General features: G+C 32.6%; 5 protein-coding genes across 5 annotated transcripts; 3 read left to right on the plus strand and 2 right to left on the minus strand.

Annotated features, from left to right (window-relative positions):
• On the minus strand, window positions 2655-4534 carry LOC104751282 (cytochrome P450 78A5-like). The gene is made up of 2 exons (XM_010473200.2): window positions 3488-4534; window positions 2655-3404 (listed from the first exon to the last, which is right to left on the minus strand). Exons 1-2 carry the CDS (start codon window positions 4490-4492, stop codon window positions 2793-2795), a joined length of 1617 nt encoding a protein of 538 aa, XP_010471502.1. The 5' UTR covers window positions 4493-4534; the 3' UTR covers window positions 2655-2792.
• Window positions 14967-16868, minus strand: LOC104751283 (transcription termination factor MTERF15, mitochondrial). Its single transcript, XM_010473201.2, has one exon. It carries the CDS (start codon window positions 16828-16830, stop codon window positions 15496-15498), a length of 1335 nt encoding a protein of 444 aa, XP_010471503.1. The 5' UTR covers window positions 16831-16868; the 3' UTR covers window positions 14967-15495.
• LOC104753835 (rhomboid-like protein 16, chloroplastic) lies at window positions 17259-19407 on the plus strand. The gene is made up of 8 exons (XM_010476028.1): window positions 17259-17560; window positions 17972-18092; window positions 18249-18368; window positions 18551-18661; window positions 18837-18887; window positions 18984-19085; window positions 19169-19210; window positions 19309-19407. Exons 1-8 carry the CDS (start codon window positions 17259-17261, stop codon window positions 19405-19407), a joined length of 948 nt encoding a protein of 315 aa, XP_010474330.1.
• Window positions 20070-22431, plus strand: LOC104751284 (rhomboid-like protein 17, chloroplastic). Its single transcript, XM_019238059.1, has 8 exons — window positions 20070-20434; window positions 21006-21045; window positions 21192-21311; window positions 21530-21637; window positions 21803-21853; window positions 21977-22078; window positions 22163-22204; window positions 22302-22431. Exons 1-8 carry the CDS (start codon window positions 20085-20087, stop codon window positions 22395-22397), a joined length of 909 nt encoding a protein of 302 aa, XP_019093604.1. The 5' UTR covers window positions 20070-20084; the 3' UTR covers window positions 22398-22431.
• LOC104751285 (tip elongation aberrant protein 1-like) lies at window positions 23012-26555 on the plus strand. The gene is made up of 11 exons (XM_010473203.2): window positions 23012-23403; window positions 23729-23878; window positions 23978-24145; window positions 24393-24545; window positions 24622-24774; window positions 24865-25029; window positions 25166-25282; window positions 25360-25549; window positions 25635-25893; window positions 25980-26106; window positions 26196-26555. The coding sequence occupies exons 1-11, from the start codon at window positions 23244-23246 to the stop codon at window positions 26249-26251; spliced, it is 1698 nt and encodes a 565-aa protein (XP_010471505.1). The 5' UTR covers window positions 23012-23243; the 3' UTR covers window positions 26252-26555.

Genomic DNA, 27650 nt, shown 5'->3' on the forward strand with positions numbered 1-27650 from the left:
ATAGAAGCTTGGGAAGATTTAGGTTGGTGATAATGATGGCTCGATAAGGGTCAACATGCAGTTGAATTATAGGATTTACTGTAGTTGTTTATTAAAAAGTAATCGATTTAAGGGCTTGTAAAATTTCCGTCTTGAGATGTTAAAATTGAATTTTGTTTTTATTGTTGCGAGTTATTATAGTGAAACTTTTTATATAACACTATGTATTCATTTTTTTTTTTGAACAACCTAACACTATATGTACTCATGAAAGTAAATTTCTTATACTTGTACGGTTGTACCAATAAAAAGTAAGCAAGTCTTTAACCAGAAAAAAAAAAAGAGTAAGCAAGTGATTGAGTAATACAAATCCTTTTGCAAGGACAGAAAAAGTGGTTGTTAATAATACTAAAAAGGTTACGTTTTAGAAATGGAAGTTAGCAGGTAGAGAGGCTTGGTTGGTTTGTTTCCTATACCTAAAACTATATTATAAATCTGAATTTGTTAATTCAAACATGTAAAATAAATTTTTGATCTTTGAATTTTCTTTTTTTTTTTGTTGTACTTTTGAAAATGTAAAATATTATAGTATTTTTGAAAAAAACTTAACATGTGGTATTTTGAGGATTTTTGGATTATTTAAATTTACCTTTATTTTCATTTTTTTCTTCTAATTTCAAGATAGGATAATTTTTTTTTAATAATAAAGTTAAATGAATTTTTGTTAATTTATAATAGTATTAGTATAGTTATAATTTAAACTAGTTGGACATGTAGTAAAATTATTACTACTTACAATATATGGAACAAATTTATACTATAAGATATATAATGTTAGTTTTTCAAATATGAGAAAATATTAGTTTTTATTTTTTTCTTGGCTAATTATGTTTTATTAATGATTAACTATTTTTAATACTAAATAAGATATTAATTTGATCACATATTATTTTGTTCTGAAAAGACAAATTGGATACGAGTGCATAGAATTAAATAAATTTTATTATGATATAGTAAGAGAGAGAACATGAAATTCATTTTTTTCGTAGACATGAATTTAATCTTACTATATTATAAAAATCAATTTAGTTTCAACAATTTATTTATATTTAAGATAACTGGTTTAAAATTAAGTATAGTTAATTGAGGTCGAAGCCAGAGCCTTACGATCCAAGGTGTCGTCATTCTATACCATGATTCACATTTCTCCAATTTATATGAATGGGACAATGTCAGGCAAGAAAAACTGCATGATACTCGTATACATATGTCATGAGTAGAATATTAGTGGCAGTAATGACATTACTTAGATGGAGACCATGACACTTGTATATATATCTTTTACTCATTCAAATAATTTTATATTTATTTGATTGTAGTTTTATTTTTTGTAACACATTTGTTTATCAAGTTAATTTTTTTAAATATCTAACTCGCTTAATTAAGATTTTATATTGGATTTGAAAATACTTAAAACATATAATGATTTAGAATTCTACAACAAAGATTTCAACTTTTTCTTTGATCAATTTTTCTTTTTTGGTTGGTCTGATTGGGCATCATTAGTTTAATATAAATTTTAGTATTATTGAACATATCAAATGATTAAATGGGAGTTCCACACAGTAATAAATAAGATAAAAAGGTTCTTCATTACCTTATTGCACTTCAAAACTAAAGAAATGCAACATTTTTTTGTTCAGAAAGCTATTAGTTCACTTGATTACAAATTTACAACTAAAAACGAGTGGCTGTTAAAAATCATTTCATTATTAAACCATCTTCATAAACACTTAAGCACAACCTTTCGTATTATTTCTTCATTTGTTTGGTTGATTATGTACATTTTCTACCCAGCGTGTAGAAAATTTATATTAGGTTCTTTGGTTGTTAGTTATGTCCAACTAATTAAGACAAATAGTTAGATATATCAAGAAGTCTCACTATTAGTCTATTATATATATATTATCATTACTGGTTGTCTAATTGATATTTTTATATAATTTTTAATTCATAACAGATGATGGCATTCGACCGAATTAGATAATCGGGGCGTAAGATAATTTTCCACTGCAATATGTAAAGATGATAGAATACTGATAATTAAGAAAATGGGGAGAAAGGAGGTTTTGTTGTCTATCTGGTTGCATGTAATTATGTGAATATATTCTTTTTCTTTATTGTTCTTGTTTTTTTATCTAATTATTCGAAACTAATTGGCCATTGTGAATAATTACATAAATGAAGTTTTTTCATTTTGTTTATCTTTCAGGTATGAAGTCTTTCTACGAAATCTCTATACGATATCTTTTAATCTTTCATTGAATTCCAACATTGATTGCTTGACTTAGTTGAGATGATGGATTGAACTAGGGAGTAAGCTTTTGATTATATCTGCCCCCATGTGCCCGCATACAAGGTTATCCATATTTGACTTCTATATTGGTCACTTGTTATCCGAACAAAAAAACTAAATACGTACCAAGTTATCAATCTTTAAAATTATAAAACTGTAATATAATAATTAACTAGTATATACCAAATACAGTACATTTGTGTTTTGATAAAATAAAAGGTCACTTCAACATTTTCTCTTGGTATTATATTCCTGATTAACTAAACATAACTAAGAAATGGAATTTTATTAATTTGACTTTTATATATCAAATCTGGTACAAGTTTTAGATTAATTATTCCGATGTGGTGACGAAAAAAAAAAAAAGTCACTAGTTAAAGACATCTCACATGGGAAATCAGACAAACCCAGAGAGAGAACGAAAGTGCATAATGTTTGATAGTCTATGAAACCCTACTTAGACCCTAGGGATTGCCTTGCACACAAGAGGGTTCTTCATCTCCAAAGAGAGCTTCAAAGTCTCGCTCAAATCCACTTCCCTACATGAGACCCACTTAAATCTTCCTAGCAGCTGAGCTAGCCATAGCTCCACGGTGGCTAAACCCATTGACTTGCCGGGACAGACCCTACGTCCAGCACCGAAGGGCGCAAGCCGCAGATCTGACCCCATGATGGGGAAGTTATCACTTTCTTTCACACCAAGAAACCTCTCTGGTTTATACTCATGAGCTTTCGGCCAGACCTTTTCATCGTGGGTTATAGCCCACATGTTGACCATTGCCGTGGTTCCAGCGGGAATAAAGTGGGCCCCGATCTGAGTGTCGTGGATGGATAGACGAGCCCATGAGAGGAGAGGACCTGGTGGGTGCATCCTTAGGGTTTCCTTGACAATGGCACGAAGGTATGGAAGCTTGGAGAGGTCTGAGTCTGAGACTTGACGTCCCGAGTCACCCATGATAGCATCGATCTCGGCATGCGCCTTGGCTTGAATGTCAGGGTGAAGAACCATTCTCGCAAGGATCCATTCCAATAGAATCGCTACCGTGTCTGTTCCTCTAAAAATCATTTCCTATACCAAAAAAAAAAAACGTTTAGATTATGTTAATTACTCCTTAACCCAAAAGATGTATATGCATATACTCGTATTCATACCCAAAGGACGGCGATCATATCGGAGTCAGAAAGCTTGCTGTTGCCGTGCATGCCAAGTAAGACACCCACAAAGTCATCATCATAAGTGATCTCTTCTTGATTATCACGAAGAGACCTCTTTGATTTGTGGTCGGTGATTATCTTACCAACGGAAACATTCACTTTACAGACCAGAATACGGCATCTTCTCCTCACGCCTTGTAAATCCAACCATCTCATTCCAGGGAAATGATCACTCCAGTTGAAGATTCCGAGAAGCTCATAGCCTTCGGAAACCAAATGCTCCAACTCATTGCTCTCTTTAGAGTAGACAATGCCGTCGTTGAAGTTGTATGTTTTACCGAAAACGCTAGACATCACGTTGTTGAGTGATCCAAAATGCAGAATCTTTTTTATCTGCACTTCTCCATAAGTTTCCATTGCGTTCTTGATCTCTCTGACCATGTTTTGGCAAATTTTTTGGCGGGATTCGCCAAACCCGGAGATCCTCTTGGGGTTGAAGAGATGGGTAGAAGAGATTCTCCTCAGTTCTCTCCAGTAATCACCGAAGGGAGCAAACCCCATGGCTCTATAAAAGAGAAGCTCGTAAGCAGACTCTTTCACGGGTCGGTCTGCGAAAGCAGAGCTATTCAGAAGCTCTTTGGCCGTCTCCGGTTCGCTGGTTATCACAAACCGGGTCGACCCGACGGAAAACGCCATGAGAGCTTTTGCTTTGCAAGTGTCAGCAATATCGGCGAGGATTCTGTGTGTCAATGCATTGTTGATGAAAGCCAAGAGGAGGCCAATGATGGGAAGACCAGACGGGCCAGGAATAGCGGCCTGACCAATTTTGGAGTCAGGTCGGGTATGGAAACGAGCTTTGTAGAGTGCCCAAGCAAAGCCACCTGGAGTCAACCAGAAAACGAAAAGGGAGATGAAGAGGAAAACGCTGAGGCAAAGCTCGAGACTCATAAATGGAGAAGGTCCAGATCGAGAAACGAAGGAAAGGAATGTATCAATAGCCATTTTCTTGAAGAAAAAATTAGGGGTTTTTCTTAAGCTAATAAGTTAAAGAGAAGAAACTGTTTGATGATGATACGGTAGAGTGAGACCGTGTCTTTTATAATGGTCAAATAGAACTAGGGTTAGATCGATTAATAAGTATATTTTATTTAGTAAAGTTCCAGCCAGGCATACTTTAACCAACCATGTTAAGACTTAAGTAAGACTCATTGGAAAGATACAATACAACTTGCACCGCTTATTTTTTCATTTGATTTGATGGAGTTTTTGCCCTTTCGTTGCATGGTTTATACATGTTTGATGTTTCGACTTGTCATGCAAATTTGAGCCATTATTGTACCTACATATTTTTTATTTTATAAGTGTACCTATATTTTTTTCATTAGAATACTCGATGACAATGGTTAGAACATAGTAATTTTCGCCAAGTTTATTACAAATAGATACTTTGGTTATTCTTTCATAATTTAGAATTCTTTATTGTTTGTACTAATTCCTACCTGCCAGTCGATAAAATCTTACAGATACCAATAACTATGTCGGATGAAATATCAGAATATCTTTTCAGTTTTTGTTTGTTAACAGTATATTTTAGGCGATTTTAAAAGTAACACTATCAATGATCGATTTTAAAAGTAACACTCATTAGCACAAACCACTATATAACCTACATTGAATTGAATTGGTTGTCCAATGTTTTCAAGAACTAATAATGGATAAATCTTTTCTTATGGATAAAGCATGTAAGAAAATATTTCATAAAACTATATGTCGCGAATTTGTATATGATAGTCCACGGTGTGTCAAGAACTACTAATGGTATGATAGTTCACTGTTTTTTCAAGTACAACTAACTGCATTCACATTACATATGTAACCTACTATGTATATGATAATTGATAGTTTTGTAATGTCAAGTGGTCGGTTAAATTTTATAAATAGGTTTTGACTGCAATGTGAATGAGTTATATAGGGTTGGCTACCTAGTTGGACTTGAAAAAACAGTGAAAACTATAGGCGAACAGGCTATAAAACTAAAGCTACTTTCATGTTTTGATGTACATAGTAGTATCATATATATGTCGGTGTGTTCCGAGTTCCGACCATCTCATAAATCTATGAAAAAAATGTATCTTAGCCATATATATAGCTCACTAATTAGATGCCGCGTATGTATACTATGTAAAATTGTTGAATAATACTAATATATAGAGTTAATTAAAGACCCATAAATATGAACGTATGGACGTTATTTCAACCTAGATATTCCATTGGGGGAATCCACCGAAATTATCAAATTAATAATGAATATTGAATGAAATCGTTAACCAACAAGATGGATTTGCTTCCCTTTGACCCAACAAAAAAGTCGCTGTTTCCTCATTGTCTCTTAAAAACGCACATGAGTCGACAGTGTCGGTCCTTCCATGCAAACTTATTGTATATTTTAATACTAACTTTTAAAACCGGGGGATGGAGATCGGTCCTTGGACTAATTTGTATTTGTGTTGGACAATTACAGGATAAAAATGTTAAACCGAGTATATATATTTTCTAAGGTCCGTTATATTGTTCATTTTTATTAAGGGTTGTGTAATATTGTATCTTTATAGCCTTATAGGAATATAAATATCAGTTTAGACGTTGATGAGCTAAATAATCAACTAATTATATATTGATGAGATTATTCTAGCCTCGGATACCATGCATACAGTCCGGCTTCAGTCAGGGTATGGTGTGGATCCATATGAAAAAATTGGATGGTTTATCATAGTTAAAAACTACTAGTCTACTATTTCCGTTTTTACATTAAGTATGTTTTATCGATGGTGTTAATCTAATGATGCACAACATTGTTTTCATGAATTGCATAGCTAAGGGTTATTGAATCAAAATACTGACCACTAAAACATTTATTATAGGCTTAATTGAATCATATTATTCATATATATTAGCTTGTTTGGATGATAAATATTGATATATAACATAATCATCAATTACGTCACGAAACATAGTAATATGGTGGCCATGGGTGATGCAGGGTATCGACCAAACATAGCATCTGACCTCGTTAACCACAAAATTGTCTCCCTTACAACATTTATACATATGCCATACAAAAATTGAAGAACGCTCCCATGTATGTATGTATATCCGATCCGTATATGTTTGTGTGTAGGTAAGGTCATAGGTTGTCTTAACTGTGGAGACAATTAAAGCTGGCTTTGTGATAATATGCTTAACGAGAAAGCAAATGTCACACACAGCTCACAAGTCACAAGTCTTGTGGAGTCCTTTCCCTTTAAAAATTAGATACTAACAGAAAACCGTTGTTTTAGATACGTTGACCAAGTCAAAGATGTTCTTTGACCAACTGTCGCACCTTTGCTCGGCTTCAGTATCTTTAGTCCACAATATCTACTCTTTTTTTTTTTATTATTAAACAACCACGTAGCATTAATATATATACTTCATTGTATCAAATTGTTCTCTAACAAGGTCGTTTATTGCTGAATTAGCTATTCTACTGATATGATGCTTTATATACTTCTAACTATCCAACAAAATATATTAAATGTTGATTATAAATGCATTATTTTTTATGATTTAAAGTTTTCTAAAATTCTAAACTAATAGTAGTATTCAGTCGTTTCTCTTGAAGTTTCTAATTCATCATCAATAGCTAACAAAAAAAAATTGCAGAAAAGGTTTTTTTTTTGTGTGAAACAATTTTTTTTTTCCAAAACTTGAATAAGTTCATTAATAAAAAATTTTATTTTTATTTTAAAAATCCTACTTCTATAACTACTAGTACACGGCCTGGCTCAGAATTGATTTTTTATTTTTTTATAGAATTTACCAAACTGTGATAGGCCCAGTGGTATAAATTACATATGAAACATCTCTCAAGAACCAAGTCATTACCGATTTTAAAAATACATAACTAGTACTAGTAGTATCCTTACAATTGAGAACATCTATACTATTAATTGGAGAGTACACTCACAGCTAAAAAAAAACACAAAACATATCATATATCCATGTTGACAAACAGATCTAATTGTCTACATAATTTAAAAAAATAAAAAACTTCCTAAAATAATGTTAACAGTTTTTAAAGAAATAAATGATTAACTCTTTTTATAATTGGTTACTAGATTATAACCCGCGGTACACCGCGGAGTAAGTTTTTTTTTTGTTAATGCACTATTTTAATACTAATTTTGCTAATATACTCTTTTGTTAATTTTAGTGATTTAATATATAAATCATGGTATACCGCATAATAATTTTTCTTTACTACAATCTTAATGAAATCAGTTTGATTCGACATATTTTATATTGCTGTTGTTAAAACATTAAAATGAGGATTTAACCTGTATTGAAATATTATATTACTGATAGTTTATTTTTTAGTATTATTAATTCAATCTTGCAATATCATATAACTTGTCATGTCATATAACTCGTTTGTGTAATTTTTAAAATTTAATATGTTTAAATATTTATAATTTTTTAACTTTTTTTTAAGTTTAGATTTGTTAGTTATAAATTATAAACTTCTTAAAATTTTATAATTTACTATATACAATAAATTTACTATATATGTATGTTGAACACACACTTTTTATATTAATTGAGTAATATATGTTTGTTTAAAAAAATTCAAATCACAATATATGCAGGAAAAATATACCTTTTTAATTAATTTTATGTATTATGTGATGATTCACTACATTTAAATTTTAAAATCAAAAAGAGATGATAGGAGAATATTTTTTTTTAATTTGGAATAAATCTTCTAAATCTCTTTATTAATTATAAAACATTATATATAAATATTTAAAATATTTTAATTGTGTTTGGTTATAAAGATAGTAGAAAAAGTTAACTAAACATGTTTGGATATGAATATAAGCATTAAATAGCATTCAATGTAAAAACTTTCCAAAAAATATTTTTGAGCAAAAACTGCTGCAAAAATACTAGTATAGATAACTTATAATGATGGATACTTAGATTTAGTATCTATTTTTGGATATGGGTATGACCATAAATAATTAATTTCGAATATATTAAGTTTTCCAAATAGTTTTCTAAATTAAATATTAAACATTTATAGTTTTCTAAAAACAGTTAGTCGTGTGTTAAATTCGATTCAAAATATTCCAGTATTTTAGGAAACTATATTAACTATAAATGATACATTCCTATATTTTATGAAATTATATTCATTATAAATAATAAATTCAAATATTTTAGGAAACTATATTAACGATTCAATATAAGAGATCTCAATGTTTAACAAAATATTCTAATTATTAAAGAAACAATGTGTGGAGCATTGGGGAGCACACTTCAGAAAATAAGAAAAAAAAAAACAGAATTCCATAAAATGCCCCTATTATAAAGAAAAAAAACAGTTTAGACACAAAAAAAAAAATCAAAAGATACCTAACATACTATGATCCGAGTTGTTCATATTCGGATCCTGAATAGTAATTTGGATATAAAAAATAAAAACACGGATCTTCATTTTTTTTAACGGAATGTTGGGAAGATATTGAAAATAAAATAATGATTAATAATTAATTTGCAGCTTATATGGAAATTATAATAACAATCTAAAATCACTAAAATTTCGTAACTAACATATTTTCGCAATTGTGATAATGTAGAAGGATAGTTTTAATGCATAAACACACTAATCGTTAGGATTCTAATAAATTTTATATTTTTGTTATTTCATCATCATAAATTTTGAACGATTTTTTTTTTTTTGGTAAATATTGAATCCACGAAAACTTAATTTCGTGAACAATATATTCCCAATAAATACTAAGCATACATCCCTGTCGATTATCTCAAAAACAACCTAACAAAAAAAAATAGAGAAAAAAAAATCCCTGCAGTTTTCTTCTCATAGCTATTTTCAAGATTTTACTAAACTCTTGGGCATATTCTTATGTTTTTGGATTCCAGGGTCAACACTTGATCATATCTTTCAAGGCGTTAGAAACATCTTCTACCTGGAAGTGGTTCAGTAAAAATCTTTTTTAATTATTGATCCATTCATATAAAAATATATAGATTTCATAAATTATTTATTTAATTTGCATCAATGTTTTTTTTCATCAGTTTTTTGTTTTGTTTTACACATTCCCTATAATCTGACATGTCTTCTCTATTTCAAATCAAATGTTGTAGGTAAGATTGTGAACGTATGCCAAATGAAGACGAGAATGTCAAGACGACAAACTGACATTTTAACTCCGAAATGCAGAGTACGTGTCTTCAAAATAATTGTTTTTTACGCTTATTCTTATGTTTAGAAAAAATAATTGAAAGAGTATGTTTATGTTCTTATCAAGTTATCATGTATCCTGCTAATTTTTCTATACAATTACATTGTGTGTGGGCATTCTCTACGAGATTACGCGTTTAATTATGCTATACCTTTTTGATGTTTTATTTTTTGGTTTTGTTTCAGAGTTATTATTTTGTCACGGTAAGTAGGAGAAAGTTTAGATTCATTAACTTTTTTACTATACATATAACATATAGCATTCGTGTCAATATTCCATACCCATAACGATTTAACACTATTAATGGGAACTCATAAATAACGAAAATTGTGTTTCAGATCCTCGAAATAAGGACACAAAATTTCAAATCAGTTCACCAAGCAAAATCATAATTCAAAATTATATATTATTAGATTATGGGATAAAGTTGATTCAAAATGATAGTTTTTCGTAATTTTCACATTAAAGCTTCAAATAAAGCTTAGAAATAAATCTAAACAACCAATTAATCAAAGTCTTGCCAAAGAGTTTTAAATTTTAAAATATAACGATTTGATTTTAGATTTTATCCATTAATTGTATATTCAGTTTTTATTACTTTTTTGAACAAGCTAAACAATTGAAATAGATATATCCTAACAAAAAAACAATCGAAGTATATATTTTAAATTGGGAACAATTATTAAGTAGATTTTGTGCTTACATATGTGATTATATTTTAATGTATAATACCAAAATCATTAAAATACAAATTGTTATAATTGATTGACATCAATTTTGATGATTTATATTAAACATAAGTTGTTTAATACACTTCCCATGTCTATCTCTATATCAGATCTTTTATCAGAAAATAGTGAAAGTTTGGGTGTTTTATCTATAGACCTACATATTTATTTCAAATATCATGAAAGAGCGAAACGATAACGGGTATTTTGGAAAATAAAAAACATGATCTAAACCATTTTTGATATAAATACTTTTGGGTAACCAGACCATATAAGAAAATTTGGATTGCTAAATTCAATTTGAAACATTCATTGGTAATTATATATTTTGGGTTAAAGTTAGAGATCTATTATTAGGTTACTTTGGGTTAGTCCGTCAAAACATTTATTGTGAATGTGTAATTATTATTAATGCAACCTTTACAACTTTTAAAAAGTTTTTTTTTATTACTTCTACATGATCAAATTAAATTACATATTGATAAATATTCATTTGCTGTTTTGACTCATTATTTTTATTCTTCTTTTATTTTTAACCAAAATTATAATAATATATATTTTTTTTAACTTCATTTTTTTTCTATCAATACTCATTGTATTACCATTTAGTCGATTGTTTTTTCTTCTTTAATTTCCAAACATATTACAAAAATATGATACTCTCTGTGATCGATCAAATTATAGTGAAATAAAAATAAATATTATATCCAATCAGCTATGGATCATAGTATTTGTATATATTAATATTACCGTGCTGATTATTTACATTTATTATATCAAAACTTATTATATTATTATTTATCCAAACAGATNAATTAATTTTATGTATTATGTGATGATTCACTACATTTAAATTTTAAAATCAAAAAGAGATGATAGGAGAATATTTTTTTTTAATTTGGAATAAATCTTCTAAATCTCTTTATTAATTATAAAACATTATATATAAATATTTAAAATATTTTAATTGTGTTTGGTTATAAAGATAGTAGAAAAAGTTAACTAAACATGTTTGGATATGAATATAAGCATTAAATAGCATTCAATGTAAAAACTTTCCAAAAAATATTTTTGAGCAAAAACTGCTGCAAAAATACTAGTATAGATAACTTATAATGATGGATACTTAGATTTAGTATCTATTTTTGGATATGGGTATGACCATAAATAATTAATTTCGAATATATTAAGTTTTCCAAATAGTTTTCTAAATTAAATATTAAACATTTATAGTTTTCTAAAAACAGTTAGTCGTGTGTTAAATTCGATTCAAAATATTCCAGTATTTTAGGAAACTATATTAACTATAAATGATACATTCCTATATTTTATGAAATTATATTCATTATAAATAATAAATTCAAATATTTTAGGAAACTATATTAACGATTCAATATAAGAGATCTCAATGTTTAACAAAATATTCTAATTATTAAAGAAACAATGTGTGGAGCATTGGGGAGCACACTTCAGAAAATAAGAAAAAAAAAAACAGAATTCCATAAAATGCCCCTATTATAAAGAAAAAAAACAGTTTAGACACAAAAAAAAAAATCAAAAGATACCTAACATACTATGATCCGAGTTGTTCATATTCGGATCCTGAATAGTAATTTGGATATAAAAAATAAAAACACGGATCTTCATTTTTTTTAACGGAATGTTGGGAAGATATTGAAAATAAAATAATGATTAATAATTAATTTGCAGCTTATATGGAAATTATAATAACAATCTAAAATCACTAAAATTTCGTAACTAACATATTTTCGCAATTGTGATAATGTAGAAGGATAGTTTTAATGCATAAACACACTAATCGTTAGGATTCTAATAAATTTTATATTTTTGTTATTTCATCATCATAAATTTTGAACGATTTTTTTTTTTTTGGTAAATATTGAATCCACGAAAACTTAATTTCGTGAACAATATATTCCCAATAAATACTAAGCATACATCCCTGTCGATTATCTCAAAAACAACCTAACAAAAAAAAATAGAGAAAAAAAAATCCCTGCAGTTTTCTTCTCATAGCTATTTTCAAGATTTTACTAAACTCTTGGGCATATTCTTATGTTTTTGGATTCCAGGGTCAACACTTGATCATATCTTTCAAGGCGTTAGAAACATCTTCTACCTGGAAGTGGTTCAGTAAAAATCTTTTTTAATTATTGATCCATTCATATAAAAATATATAGATTTCATAAATTATTTATTTAATTTGCATCAATGTTTTTTTTCATCAGTTTTTTGTTTTGTTTTACACATTCCCTATAATCTGACATGTCTTCTCTATTTCAAATCAAATGTTGTAGGTAAGATTGTGAACGTATGCCAAATGAAGACGAGAATGTCAAGACGACAAACTGACATTTTAACTCCGAAATGCAGAGTACGTGTCTTCAAAATAATTGTTTTTTACGCTTATTCTTATGTTTAGAAAAAATAATTGAAAGAGTATGTTTATGTTCTTATCAAGTTATCATGTATCCTGCTAATTTTTCTATACAATTACATTGTGTGTGGGCATTCTCTACGAGATTACGCGTTTAATTATGCTATACCTTTTTGATGTTTTATTTTTTGGTTTTGTTTCAGAGTTATTATTTTGTCACGGTAAGTAGGAGAAAGTTTAGATTCATTAACTTTTTTACTATACATATAACATATAGCATTCGTGTCAATATTCCATACCCATAACGATTTAACACTATTAATGGGAACTCATAAATAACGAAAATTGTGTTTCAGATCCTCGAAATAAGGACACAAAATTTCAAATCAGTTCACCAAGCAAAATCATAATTCAAAATTATATATTATTAGATTATGGGATAAAGTTGATTCAAAATGATAGTTTTTCGTAATTTTCACATTAAAGCTTCAAATAAAGCTTAGAAATAAATCTAAACAACCAATTAATCAAAGTCTTGCCAAAGAGTTTTAAATTTTAAAATATAACGATTTGATTTTAGATTTTATCCATTAATTGTATATTCAGTTTTTATTACTTTTTTGAACAAGCTAAACAATTGAAATAGATATATCCTAACAAAAAAACAATCGAAGTATATATTTTAAATTGGGAACAATTATTAAGTAGATTTTGTGCTTACATATGTGATTATATTTTAATGTATAATACCAAAATCATTAAAATACAAATTGTTATAATTGATTGACATCAATTTTGATGATTTATATTAAACATAAGTTGTTTAATACACTTCCCATGTCTATCTCTATATCAGATCTTTTATCAGAAAATAGTGAAAGTTTGGGTGTTTTATCTATAGACCTACATATTTATTTCAAATATCATGAAAGAGCGAAACGATAACGGGTATTTTGGAAAATAAAAAACATGATCTAAACCATTTTTGATATAAATACTTTTGGGTAACCAGACCATATAAGAAAATTTGGATTGCTAAATTCAATTTGAAACATTCATTGGTAATTATATATTTTGGGTTAAAGTTAGAGATCTATTATTAGGTTACTTTGGGTTAGTCCGTCAAAACATTTATTGTGAATGTGTAATTATTATTAATGCAACCTTTACAACTTTTAAAAAGTTTTTTTTTATTACTTCTACATGATCAAATTAAATTACATATTGATAAATATTCATTTGCTGTTTTGACTCATTATTTTTATTCTTCTTTTATTTTTAACCAAAATTATAATAATATATATTTTTTTTAACTTCATTTTTTTTCTATCAATACTCATTGTATTACCATTTAGTCGATTGTTTTTTCTTCTTTAATTTCCAAACATATTACAAAAATATGATACTCTCTGTGATCGATCAAATTATAGTGAAATAAAAATAAATATTATATCCAATCAGCTATGGATCATAGTATTTGTATATATTAATATTACCGTGCTGATTATTTACATTTATTATATCAAAACTTATTATATTATTATTTATCCAAACAGATTATGTAACATATTCCAATCTGTCACGAGTCATATGTATCTGAAAATTTTCCCTCTTGCTGTAGTATAGATCATGTCTTATCGAAGATGGATATAAATTTGGGAATTATCGTGTGAACATCCAAATTAATTGATGAGATTAGCGGAGATGACAAGGACCATATCGGAGACAGCGTGTAAACATCGAATTTGATTGAACTATTATCGAGTGAATCATCTGACTTTGGTGGTGTCGTTTTCCTCCGGTGAAGATACCAATTGTTTTTTGTCGTTTCATTTTTTTCTTTTGTTTTTTTTTTTTTAATCAGAACTTCAACCAATACAAAGAATGAGTCTCTCATTATTTAAAATACAAACGAAATTTATTTAAAAAAAATTAAAACAGCAAATAGTATAGAACAGCGTACAACTTTTGAGAACCAAGTCACTACAAATTTACAATTGGTCAGAAAATTCGTCATTCAGCCAACTGGAGATGAAGGCAATAGGTTTGCGTTAAGAATGGAACCAGTAATGGAACTGTCAATCTCTATTTCTTAACCCAATTGATACATCGTAGAAAATTCATCTTCTATGGAGCTTTCTAGCACGTCACCAAAAACATCAACCCTCTTTCAGATGACACATGCGTCACCATTACACTCACAATACACTGCCTACAATTTCTATAAGCATGAGAACATGAGAAGGTTATTACAATCTGTTGCGCTCCTCTTGTCTTTTTACTTCGTTGTCTGTATCTGCACGTGCCTCCTCATTGATTGTATGCATTTTGGTGCTTATCAATGTGGTAGATGTCTTCTGCCTCCACAGGATGCAGAACAAGAAGTGAGTGATTTATTCAGTAATTTCCGTCAGGAGTATGCATTTTCCTTTGAACAATCAAGCCATGAAATCGGATTCCAAAGCTCATGTAAGTTTCCTCAAACTCATATCGATTCAGAGCAGCTTGTAGTAAAGTGAGGCAGCTTTCAATGGTAAGAGCTAAACCTTTTTGCCAAGCAGATAACCAAATATACTACGCAAGTGACCCTATAAAGGACTTCATGTTTACCACATCTTCCTTTGTTGTTAGATGGCTAGACGGCTTCATAAGCTTCCAAAGCCCTGCGGGATGTCGGCTCTTCACTCGGACATGCTCTTTTCTCTTGCCAAAGATTCTTTCGCACTCTGGGTATGGCTTCACGTATAAATTATAGAATCTCTTCATGCTTGGTTTTATCAAACCTTTCAATCCAATATCAGAACCAAGCCCGCCTTTCAGTTTCAAGTAATCAATGACATTGTACCGTGGAACGATCTGCTTCTGGAGATTAACCCCTAGATACTCTGGTACATCAGCTAAGCAATTGATATGAAATCCCATTCGGTTAGTTAAAAACTCAATCTTCTTCTCTATCTCCTCTATCTCATATAAGATCACCCTCGGCTCTTTCCACACAACCTTGAATGCGTCTCTATGAATCAACCCGTATTTGCATAAACAATCAACTCTGAGTTTCACTTCGAACCCAGCACGGAATACACCCTTGCTGAGAATACTAACTCTGATCACTTCCCGGCATTTCAATGTGTTGATCAACTCCAAACACCTTGGAAGCTCTCCTAACTCCAAACCAAGAACTCTCGGTTCTCTAGCAATCTCTTTCTTTACATCATCTTTACTAAACCCCATCTTCATAAACTCATCAAGCAATGGCTTAAGTCTAGTCTCAGTACCAACCCCTAAAATCTCAGGAAAAACGTGAAAGAACCTCTCAATGTTATCACGAGCAATGTCGATTCCAACTAAAAACTCAATCTTTCTGAGAATCTCAACCTCGTTCACTAAAAGAACACCAGGGAATGAACTTAAAATCCTACTCACAGTACTATCACAAAACCCTAAACCTTTTAAAACCCTTACGCAGTCATAAAACTTATCTGGACCAAACCCAATTCTACTAGAATGTTCAAGAACGCTCTTAACCGCGGAAGACGTGACTCCGCGTTTACCGCAGTCGGAGAGAGGAACTCTCCATTTCCTCAGGAACTCTGATCGCAGAACATGAGGGCAATCGCAGATCAACGAAACGAGTGATTTCTGAGGGAGTTTTAACGATAACAAGATACCGAGAGAGGTTTCGGTCTCTGATAGATCCGAATTCAAAAGGTGATTGTTTCTAGAGAGGAAGTGTTGGAGAGAAGAAGGAGGGAAACCATACCTCTGAAGGAGATTCGCGAGTAAGATTCTTTTCCTGTAGTGCGATTGGTTGATAGGTGCGAGAAGTTTCGAAGATAGTGATCGATTCTGGTTGAATAGGGTTATTGGGTAGCCACGGAGATTGATGAAAGTTTTAAGATTTGAAGCCATTTTTAATTCGGCTTTGAATGCACTTCTCAGTGTGGGGACAAAGGAGGAAGAAGACGATGATGTTGTACAAAAGTTAAGATTCTTATAATTATACTTGTACCCTCAAAGTTTTATCTTATTCTGAGAAAGGCTCCGACTATTTATTTAGTAATTTTTCGCCCTTTTCTTGAGTGGGATTAATTCAATTGTCTGGTTTAATGAGTATTTGCAAATTTTATAAATTTACAATTTCCCTAAACCGGTGGGAATCTTTTGTCCTTAAATTGAAAGTTGTTTCTGTTTCTGGTTATTATTTGCTAGTGTGGCATCACTTTTTATTGCACTAACAAAAAAACACACACTTCATGACGATTTAATACAGTAAATCAGAAGTGTCATGCGTTTGCGCCATTTGGTACAACTTTGAAAAATTAACAGATAGGGGGAAAATGTATGCATTTTTCTCTCGCAGGGTCGTCCTCGTTGCCGCTTCTTCGCAGAGTCGCCATTTCTTGAGTCATCTTCTTCCTTCTGGTCTCTCTTCTTCTTCTTCTTCGGCTACCCGATTTGTTCCTTCTCTTCTACCCCGACCAAAGAAAGTTCATGGGTTCTTCGCAAGCACGTTGGGAAACACCCATCTAAAGCACAAACTCGGATATGTTTTGGGATCTAGAGTTCGGTTCTTCAGTTCTGAGCTTCCTAGTGTTGGATTTGAGTCTAAGGGTTTTATTGGGTTTCAAAAGCGTGGATGGTATTGTCTCTTTTCGTCTCCCTCTTCGTGATTTTTAATCGGTTTCGAAGTAAAGTTTGATGTAGGGTTATGCAGAGANTTTTTTTTTTTTTTTTTTTTTTTTTTTTTTTTTTTTTTTTTTTTTCTGGTCAATTGTGCTTTGGCTCTTCCAAGAAAAAAGAAATGTCAGGATTCAAGAAAAGAGGATGAGAAATTAATAAGGCTTCACTAGCTTTTTTTGCCATTTCTGTGTACTTCTTGATTTGAGCAGCTCAAAGCTCTTTTGATGTTTTTCTCTTTATAGATAGACCTAGCAGCAGCTCCACACTGTTTACACCTTCTCCTTTAAAAAATTGTTCTCTAGATAAAAAAGAAGTAACACTTTATTATTCATTGGTTTCCTTTTACTTGTGCATTTTTCTCGGTCAGGAGGAAATCTTGGTTTAATGGAGCTAATGGCGTAGTTTTCGGATTGATAATAGCTAATGCTGCTGTATTTACTATGTGGCGGGTTTCAGCCAAGGACAGAAAGTGGATAATGAAAAACTTTATGGTCTGACCTCAAAGTTCATATATTTTTTGTTTTGTTTAATATACTAGATCTTAAGTACTACTAAACTGTTGACCAAAAAAAAAAAAAAAAGTACTACTAAACTTTGGATTTGGTGGATCTTTAGTATAATTAACCAGGATATTTGCATTTGGGCAGTTATCAAAGTACAATTTTTTAACTGGACGCATACACACGCTGGTCACTTCGGGTTTCACTAATGTTGGAACCAATCAAATCCTCTTGAACATGATTGGACTTTGCTACTTCGGAACCAGAGTATGGCTTTTTCCTTGTTTCCATTGAATAATTGTTTCTATATATATTCTGTTTTTTTTTGTAAATGAGATGAGATATGCTTTCATTTGCTTCCTATCAACTTGCTACTTACACTTAATCTGGCTCATGTGATTTATTAAATTAACTGATTATCTTTACATGGACCCCCATTTGTTCTTTAGATTGCAAGAACCTTGGGAGGGCGCTACCTTTTGAAGCTGTACTTTGCTGGAACACTTGGTAGCTCTGTTTTCTTCTTGAGTAATCATGCTCTCTCTGTTACGTCACTCAAGGTAATTAAGAGCAACACGCATAGTTTTCTCATTTTCATAACCATGCTAGGTCCACAGATTAGTAGTTTTTCCAATTCATTTGAAGTACATGTTATTATATGTGTTGCGTGGAATTGTGGGGTTTAGACGAAATGCTTTACCTTCTTTAATCGTTATTGGTTGGTCAATCATACAGGGCAAAGGAGTAGCCCCTACAGATCAAGTAAAAGTCCCAATTGTGCATCAGGTATGTTTTTTTTTACTCATCCAGTTAAATGATTTTGTAAAACCATGCACAACGCTCATGTTTTGGATTGTCATACTCTTTCCAATTTCTGTACAGGGTGCTGATGGACCTGTGTTTGCTATCACGCTTCTCGATATGTTCATCTACCCCAAAGTTACTACATACTTAGGGTTGGTGATCCGTGTGCCTGTATTGGCGGTAAGGACTCTCTACATACATGTCATGATGAGTGAAACTCTTCTGAATCATATCTAAAAACTCTCACTTTTTCAAATCTTCAGGGAGTCTTATTTTTAGGACTCGACCTGATAAAGATGCTAGAGGTGTGTGTGTATGATTTGACAATCTAATCCACATTTTGCTTTGAGACAATTTGACTATGCATCTTAGTAAAACCAGACCAACATTTTTGGAAATGCAGGGGAAACAGAACAATGTCTCCTCAAGTTCGAGTCAGTTGGGTGGAGTTGTAGTTGCAGTCATGGCGTGGGCACGGTTAAGGAAAGGTCGATTCTGCTAGTGATTGATTATGTTACTTTCTCCATCAAACCCTTGGACTTGCTGCAAAATATTCATTTGACCTTGATCATTATACTGGTTATGTTAAATTTTGTGACAATGAGCTTATTAATATTATTTTATAGAAACTTTAGCTTTGAGTGGTAGACTTTTGGAGTGTGTTGTAAAGAACCAAAGATACAAAATCAGAACCGCTGAGACTAATTTGCACCCATGACCTTAAAGTAACTTAACAGTGATCAAGGCTATATAACTTGAGGGAAATTTTCTCAAATAGGAAAGTAATTGTTTAGGATCAGGTTAGCAATTTTATAAGAGTTTGGCCGTAATTCCTATTTTTTGTAGTTGGTGAGATTTTCTCGATTGATAATTTAATGTTTGTAAATTTGATTTTGGAGATGGGAAAGGTCATAGATGGTTTGATGAAAATTTTCATGTTAAAAAACTTTTACAATTTTCTTAAACGGGTAAAAAGTATCACTTTATATATGTTTTTTTTTTAAAAAAACTTACAAATAAGTTGTTAATTTTCTAGTGTTACTAATTGTATAGTGACGTCACTTTTTTTATTGCCCTTGAAAAAGGTGACGTTTTTAACAAACACATATACCTCCTGACAATCTAGTAGTGTTCATGCATCTGGTAAAATTAAGTTCCGAGAAAAAAGCGTTGAAAAAAATGCATGCGATTTTCTCTCGCAGGGTCTTCGTCGTTGGTTCTTCTTCTTCTTCGCAGCTGACCAAACTGGTGAAGAAGCAGCCGAGTCAGAGTCGCCGTCATTTCATGAGCCATCTTCTTCCTTCTTGCCTCAGCTCATCTTCTTCTTCTTCTTTGATCAATCGTCGCTTTGTTCCTTCTCTATCGCCATTGGAGAAAGTTCATGACTTCTTCGCAGGCACGTTCGGAAACACCAATCTAAAGCGAAGAATCGGAAACGTTTTGGAATCTAGAGTTGGGTTCTCCAGTTTTGAGCTTCCTAGTGTTGGATTCGAGTCTAAGGGTTTTACTGGGTTTCAAAAGCGTGGATGGTATTGTTTCTTTTTCGTCTCCCTTTTTGTGATTTTGAATGGGTTTCATAGTAAAGTTCGAACCTTTCTAAGGAAAAGTTCTAAAATTTCTGAGTTCCCTTGGCTCTATGATCCTCAGGCTTTCTAGTGTACCTCTATTTGCTTCTCGTTAGCTACGTAATTTACATTTTTTTGTCTGAGATAAACTTGTCTTGAGGATGAAATTTCTGGTTTTGATTTAGGGTTTAGAAATAGCTGAATTGGTAAATCATCGACCTTTTTACACAACTCTAATTAGCTTTTTTGGTCAAAATGTGCTTTGGCTCTTCCTAGACAAGGAAGTGAATGAGAATTTAGATGAGAAGATGAGAAATTAGTAGGCTTTATTTGCTTTTTCCCATTTCTGTCTAGTTCTTGATTTGATCAGCTTAACGCTCATTTGACGCTTCTCTCCCTTTATAGAAAGACTACCAGGTCGACACTGGTCAGACCTTCTCCTTATATGATTGTTCTCCAGATATAGAAATGACATCAGATATCTTAAGATTCTTCATCTGCTCCATTTAAGGTTACTTGTGTTTTCCTCTGGCAGGAAGTCTTGGTTTAATGGAGCTAATGGTGTAGTGTTTGGGGTTATAATAGCGAATGCTGCTGTATTTACAATGTGGTGGGTTTCAGGCTAAAAATTTTGTGGTCTAACCTCATAACTCAGAACTAATTTTTTTCTTGTCTTGGATTTGGCTGATCTTTGATATCATTAACCTTGATATTTGGGCAGCTATCAACGTACAGTTTTGCGTCTGGACGTATACACACGCTCATAACTTCGGGCTTTAGTCACATTGGAACCAGTCATATCATCTTCAACATGGTTGGAATCTACTACTTCGGAACCAGAGTATTGACTCTTTCTTTTATCGTAAAGCAGATGAGAAATGCATTCATTTTGTTTCCTTTGAACTGGCCACTTACATTTGACTGGAGGACATATTCACAATACTAATTCCGCTCACCTGACAGCAACTTTAAGAAGAAACGTCCGATCCTTTAGACAAATATTGAGTTGGTTCTTTTCGGAAAATTTGCTACCTATATATCTTTATCTCTTGTTCTTAGATTGCAAGAACCTTGGGGCCGCTCTACCTTTTGAAGATGTACTTTGCTGGAGCACTTAGTGGCTCCATTTTCTTCTTGAGTCATCATGCTATCTTGGCTACACTCAAGGTATATATAGAGCAACCAGCATAGTTTCCTTAATTTCAAATCATGCTAAGTCCACAAATTAGTAGTTTTGCCAATTCATTTGAAGTACATGTTATATGTGATACACGGAGTTATGAGGTTTAGACAAAAGGCCTTAACTCCGATATTGGTTGGTCAATCATACAGGGTGAAGGAGTTGTCATTGAGGATCAATCAAACCTCCCCATTTCGCAGCTGGTACGTTTTTTACTCATCTAGTTAAATGACTTTGTCTGAGCATGAACACGACTGGAATCTTCAGTTGATATATAGAGAGTGAGACAAATGCTGGTGATGTAAACTCTTTTGTATTTGGTACAGGGTGCTGAAGGACCTGTGTTTGCCATCACGCTGCTCGATATGTTTCTCTACCCAAAAGTTACTACATACTTTGGGTTGATGCTCCGAGCGCCTGTAATGACTGTAAGTACTCTCTTCATACATAGTAGTCATAATGAGTGAAACTCTTCTGAATCAACTAAAAGACCCTGACTCTTTAATCTTCAGGGAATTTTACACTTAGGACTAAACATGTTAACGATTCTGGAGGTGTGTATCTATACTATTATGTCATGAGAATCTAACGCACATTTGCTTTGAAACAATATGACTATCTCTTAACGAGACCAACTTTTCGGGAATGCAGGGGGAAATTAACAGTATCGCATCAAGCTCGGGTCAGATGGGAGGAGTTGTGGTTGCAGCGATGGCGTGGGCAAGGATAAGGAAAGGCCGATTCTGATACTGATTGGTCATTAACTTTCTCCATTGAACCAATTACCTTTATCATCATACTAGTTATGTTAAGACTAGCTAGTTATGTTAAATTTTGTTAGTACCATTTTTATCGTTTGATGGGCTGGACATATTGGATGGTTCCAACGTAAGCTACTTTGATTTCTTCTCGTTATAATTGCAACTTTGTAGATCATCTCAAGGTTATTGTCTTGGCATTTATTTCAAGTCCCATCACCAAAGATATTGTATTCATTTGACGTCAATCACAAAGATTACACAGAACAAAACAGTGAATTCTTTATTCCTCTAAAACTGACACACCTAAAGCCTTTTTGAAAAAACATTTGATGATTAGAGCATTTGATAATTTCTATTGGACACACAGACAGATTTGATGGCAACAAAAATTACTCATTGGTTAATTTTACTGTTGTTGTTGACAGCATTACTCGTTAGATTTAATGGCTTCGTTTAACAGATATAATAACAAGTTGCAACATTAAAAAAATAAAAAATAATAAAATAAAAGGTAAAGAAGCTACGTTTTATCACGAATCAGTCCATTATAAATTTATTAAGTAACGTCGATTTAATTTCGGTAAAGATTCCTCTTTTATTTTTATCTTCATCTTTTGCGGTTACCATTGTTAGAAAAACCTAAAAGCAAAAAGGAAGCACCTTTGCAAAAATCTTCTGTATCGGCCATTAGCATTAAAGAATCATTTTGTGATTTTTGGATTTCCTCTTTGTCTTTCAATTTTATATAATCTCATTTTTTTCCAAAAAACCCTTGATTTTTTTCCCGCACTTTCTCAACGCAACGCAAAGGAAGGATCTTTCTTGCAAGAAAATGAGGTGGGAGAGGGTCAGACAAGTGGGTCTTGGTGCCGGGCCCGGGAAGAGATGGGGGCACACTTGTAACGCCGTTAAAGGAGGTAGATTTCTCTACGTATTCGGTGGTTTTGGTCGAGACGGTTGCTTAACCAATCAAGTTCATGTCTTCGACGCTGGTTAGTAGCTCTAGCTCCCTCGAAAATCGGCTTTTTTCAAAAAAGTCTCAACCTTTGATTGATCTCTGTAGCCATGATTCGATTTGTAGGGTTTGTCTCATTCGTGCGGTAGACCCCATTATCCTATTTTGTTTTCAAATCTTGAACTTTGTTCTTTAGTGCATCTCTACTGTTTCTTTCCTTCTCATACCGTACTCGAATGCCTTTTTGAAGATTTTTTGTTTTTTGTTTTCATCTGCTGGGAATGATGTTTTGTGGTTACTTTACTTGTAGTCCTGTTTTCAAGAACTTCATTGTTCTCATATGTGTGGCAATTTTGTTGCAGAAACGCAGATTTGGACTCAGCCTGTAATCAGTGGCGTACCACCTTGCCCGAGGGACAGTCACAGCTGTACTACAGTCGGGGATAACCTTTTTGTGTTTGGTGGTACTGATGGGACCAAGTACCTCAAGGATCTGCACATTCTAGATACTTGTAAGCTCTTCCATCTTTGTCTAGATAGATCAAGAAAATGCTTGTTTGTCTAACTGTTCCTGGTTTGAGGTTTTGAATTTTTTTGTGTGTGTGTGGTAGCTTCACATACTTGGATATGCCCGGATATTAGAGGCGAAGAACCTGGAGCAAGAGAGGCTCATAGTGCGGCGCTAATGGACAAACGTCTTTTCATATTTGGTGGCTGTGGGAAATTTCCAGATTCCGATGATGAAGTCTTCTATAATGACCTTTACATACTTAACACAGGTATACTGCTCAGACTACTTTTTAGTTTCCGTGTTAATCCTCTTCAGATAGCATTTATGATTAACTGATATGAATTTGAGAGAGATTTGAGAATGAGCCTTTGTGTGAGCATTGACATACAGATTGTATGTTGGTTTCTGTTAGCCACAGTGTGCATTACTCTTATCTGTTTTTTTGGATTAGAAAAGTTGTTGTCAATTCCATGGAGGTGTATGCATGTAAACTGAACCGGCTTTAATCTTGTTAGAAACTTTTGTGTGGAAACGTGCTGTAACAAACGGGAAACCCCCCTCTGCACGAGATAGCCACACTTGCTCAACGTGGAAGAACAAAATCATCGTAGTCGGGGGTGAAGATTTGGATGACTATTATCTCTCCGATGTTCATGTCCTTGATACAGGTAGATAAAGCATTCTTTACGTGTTTAGTGCTTGTGTGTATGTATGTCTTCTGATATTCTGGCTCTGTCTTTGCAGATAAATTTGTATGGAAGGAATTGAATACTTCAGGACAGTTGTTAACACCTCGAGCCGGTCATGTAACTGTTGCACTTGAGAGGAACTTATTTGTTTTTGGAGGGTTTACGGATTCACAGAATCTTTACGATGATCTACATGTCCTTGATTTGGGTATGTAACCACGACCTTCATTAATGACAAGCCTTTAATTCTCATTAGTCTCTGTTATCATAATGACATGCCGTTGGTTTGTCTTTGAAGAAACGGGTGTATGGTCCAAGGTAGTGGCCATGGAAGAAGGGCCATCTGCTAGATTCTCTTGTGCAGCGGTTTGTTTAGATCCTTATAAAGCTGGTTCGATTTTCTTTCTTGGTGGGTGCAATAAGAATCTTGAGGCGTTGGATGACATTTACTATTTACACACAGGTTTGTTTCGGTCATTCAGTTTTACTCTGATCCTTTGGTATCTGTAGCTATTAATATTCTGTATTGGTTACATCAAATTTGCTTCTGTTCAAGGTTGCTAATTATTCTCCTAATCTTCTTTGCTTGTGGTTAGTAGAAGGTGGATACGATGTCCGGTTTGATCAAAACCTAGGGAGTTTGTCTCTTAGGAAACAAATGAAGCTAAAATGCCAAGGGCAGAAATTAGCTGTGACCAGAGCCAACACTGACCAAGGTGTGCTAACACGAACTCCTACGCCAAAAATATGGGAACATAAAATGTATCGTTTATTTTATATGGTTCTATTGTAGGAAGAGAGATTGTCCCTTTCAACATTGGCGCGATTGGCCAAAGAAAAACGATGTTTCAAGCAAGGGTTACTGAAAATAGCCCTTATGGTTACACTATAGAAACAATCATTGATGGAAAGGTTCTTCGTGGTGTTTTGGTTTCAAACAAACATAGCTCTGTTCAAATGGCAGATCCTAGCTTTAGTAACAGGCAAGTGTTAGTTATTATTCTCAGGTTATATTTTCCCTTTTGGCCCATTTCTTCAAAAACATGGTTGATTTGTGATTGTTAACAGTAAAAGGCCTGCGACATCTTATGGAGATTGTGATCATAGAGCAAAGATGTTAAGAACTTTGGGCAAGGATTCAGCTGGTAGTAGCCAACAAGCTGATCCTTCTGATGATGCTAACAAGAAGGTTGCAGATTCAAATGATACGGACACACCGATGATTGATACTATCCATGCTAATGTAAACATGGCGGGACCACAGGAGGCAGAAACCGCTGCTGTTAACTCTGATGTCAAAGATCAAGATGCTTCTCAACTCGATACGGTGTGACATTCATTATCCACAACAGCTTCAGCTATTTGGAATGATGCTGTTTCTTATCAGACGTTATATACTGAATACTTTTGCAGGGGATTGTGAACACGGAACCATTGCCAGATACTCATGATCAGGCGAATGTAGAGCCACTGAGAAATGAGATTTCAACTGATGCTGCTAAAGCTGATCTTGGAGGAGCTTCATCGCCACAAAAGCAAGGTGATTAATGAACAGACATGATTAAACAGGTCCTTCTTTAGTCTTAACAATTGGGTAATAAGTCTAACTCATTCTTTGGATTGAAGCAGATGAGGGAGCAGCTGCTGCAGAAGATGCAAACGCAGAGCAACAACCGCAATCGTGAAAATATAAACAACTGGAAGGATCTTTTTTTGGGAGGTTGTACAGTAGTAAGTAGTAGCTGAAGATAGAATTTGGTTTAGAAGCAAAGTAGAAGAAAATGAATGATGAGTAGAAGAAGCTAACATTTGAACTGAAGTCTTTTGCTTCTTGTTTTGTATTTGGAAGCTCTGCAATATGAACAGCTTTTCCTCTGGTGATATTTCCTTTTAGTTGGTTTGAATTTGCAGGCAAGAGAGATGCCTTGTTTACTTTTTCCTGTTTCCAAAAACATTTCACACATCACCAGATTATAAATCTGATTTGGACAAAGCAAACACACACGCACGTAAACAGAGTAATTACATTTGAAGAAAACTTTACAGGTGGAACTTGGTTTTAAAGGCATTCACATAATAAACGAGTCGTCTCTGTTTCTCTTTAGCAATAAGTTTTGCTTTATTTGGGGACTATGATGTGCCAATTGAGTAGGACCAAATAATGATTTTTGTTTCTTTTGGTCTCTCTCTCGCATTGTAATTTTAATCTTTCATGCATTTTTTTCACCAATTATAAAGATTACGTTTGACATTGGTCTGTGTAAATGATACTAGTTTAATGCAAGAACCATTGATCAATGCAGTAGATTACAACTTCAAAAACGACAAAAATCCGAGTGATTACAAGTTTTTGACAAATCATTAACGGCGTGAAACCATGTGCCTCGATGATTGAGCATTTCTTGATCTTTGACCAAAGACCACTTTAACTTTACTTACATTATGCAAGTATTAAACTTTACATACTGTATAAATTATAATATACGTGTAGCTTCGGAAATTGTTAAATGTGATACCATAGGGGGTACATGATACATCTATACATAAAAAAAAAAAAAAGGGATATGTCTATACGTTTGGATCCAACGACAAAGAGTAAATGCGAAAGGAAGTGGAGAGAGAAATACACGAGACATGATTAATTTTAAATTGCTATATTACCAACCCCTTGGTTATTTCTCTCATTAATTCGTAACCAATTTTGTTGACGTCTGTCTAATATTTACCAAACGTTTTTTTATAGATGTTTCTTGTACCATTTCCGTGGGAGAAAGTGCATTTTCGGTAAGCATTGTATAGTACAACAATGGGTCTAAATTAAAATATATTAGTATAATACGAAAATACAACTTAGAGATCAAGTATTTTAAAAGTCCAATAATCCTTGTCGGCAAGTCAACTACTAAAAGCATTGTAGTATTCTTTTTGTAAGTATGTATACACACAACCATTTAGTTTCTTTACTTACTAAACCTTAAATATCAACTATTTTCTTCCTCAATATTTTGCTTTTAAAAACTTCCATGCAAAAAGAAAGAGTTCCACTATCGCTATGAGAAAAAAAAAACATTGTTGGCAACTTTG

Source organism: Camelina sativa, chromosome 16 (assembly GCF_000633955.1).
Source record: "Camelina sativa cultivar DH55 chromosome 16, Cs, whole genome shotgun sequence".
In the NCBI taxonomy this organism is placed as follows: Eukaryota; Viridiplantae; Streptophyta; class Magnoliopsida; order Brassicales; family Brassicaceae; genus Camelina; species Camelina sativa.

Coding starts and splice junctions, on each gene's coding strand:
- LOC104753835 (XM_010476028.1), top strand. CDS start 17,259: ATGTATGCATTTTTCTCTCGCAGGGTCGTCCTCGTTGCCGCTTCTTCG. Junction 17,561..17,971: donor GGGTTTCAAAAGCGTGGATG/GTATTGTCTCTT, acceptor CTCGGTCAGGAG/GAAATCTTGGTTTAATGGAG. Junction 19,211..19,308: donor ACCTGATAAAGATGCTAGAG/GTGTGTGTGTAT, acceptor TTGGAAATGCAG/GGGAAACAGAACAATGTCTC.
- LOC104751285 (XM_010473203.2), top strand. CDS start 23,244: ATGAGGTGGGAGAGGGTCAGACAAGTGGGTCTTGGTGCCGGGCCCGGG. Junction 23,404..23,728: donor AGTTCATGTCTTCGACGCTG/GTTAGTAGCTCT, acceptor ATTTTGTTGCAG/AAACGCAGATTTGGACTCAG. Junction 24,775..24,864: donor TCTACATGTCCTTGATTTGG/GTATGTAACCAC, acceptor TTGTCTTTGAAG/AAACGGGTGTATGGTCCAAG.
- LOC104751282 (XM_010473200.2), bottom strand. CDS start 4,492: ATGGCTATTGATACATTCCTTTCCTTCGTTTCTCGATCTGGACCTTCT. Junction 3,405..3,487: donor ATATGATCGCCGTCCTTTGG/GTATGAATACGA, acceptor TTTTTGGTATAG/GAAATGATTTTTAGAGGAAC.
- LOC104751283 (XM_010473201.2), bottom strand. CDS start 16,830: ATGGCTTCAAATCTTAAAACTTTCATCAATCTCCGTGGCTACCCAATA.
- LOC104751284 (XM_019238059.1), top strand. CDS start 20,085: ATGCATGCGATTTTCTCTCGCAGGGTCTTCGTCGTTGGTTCTTCTTCT. Junction 21,638..21,802: donor CTATCTTGGCTACACTCAAG/GTATATATAGAG, acceptor TCAATCATACAG/GGTGAAGGAGTTGTCATTGA. Junction 21,854..21,976: donor ACCTCCCCATTTCGCAGCTG/GTACGTTTTTTA, acceptor TATTTGGTACAG/GGTGCTGAAGGACCTGTGTT.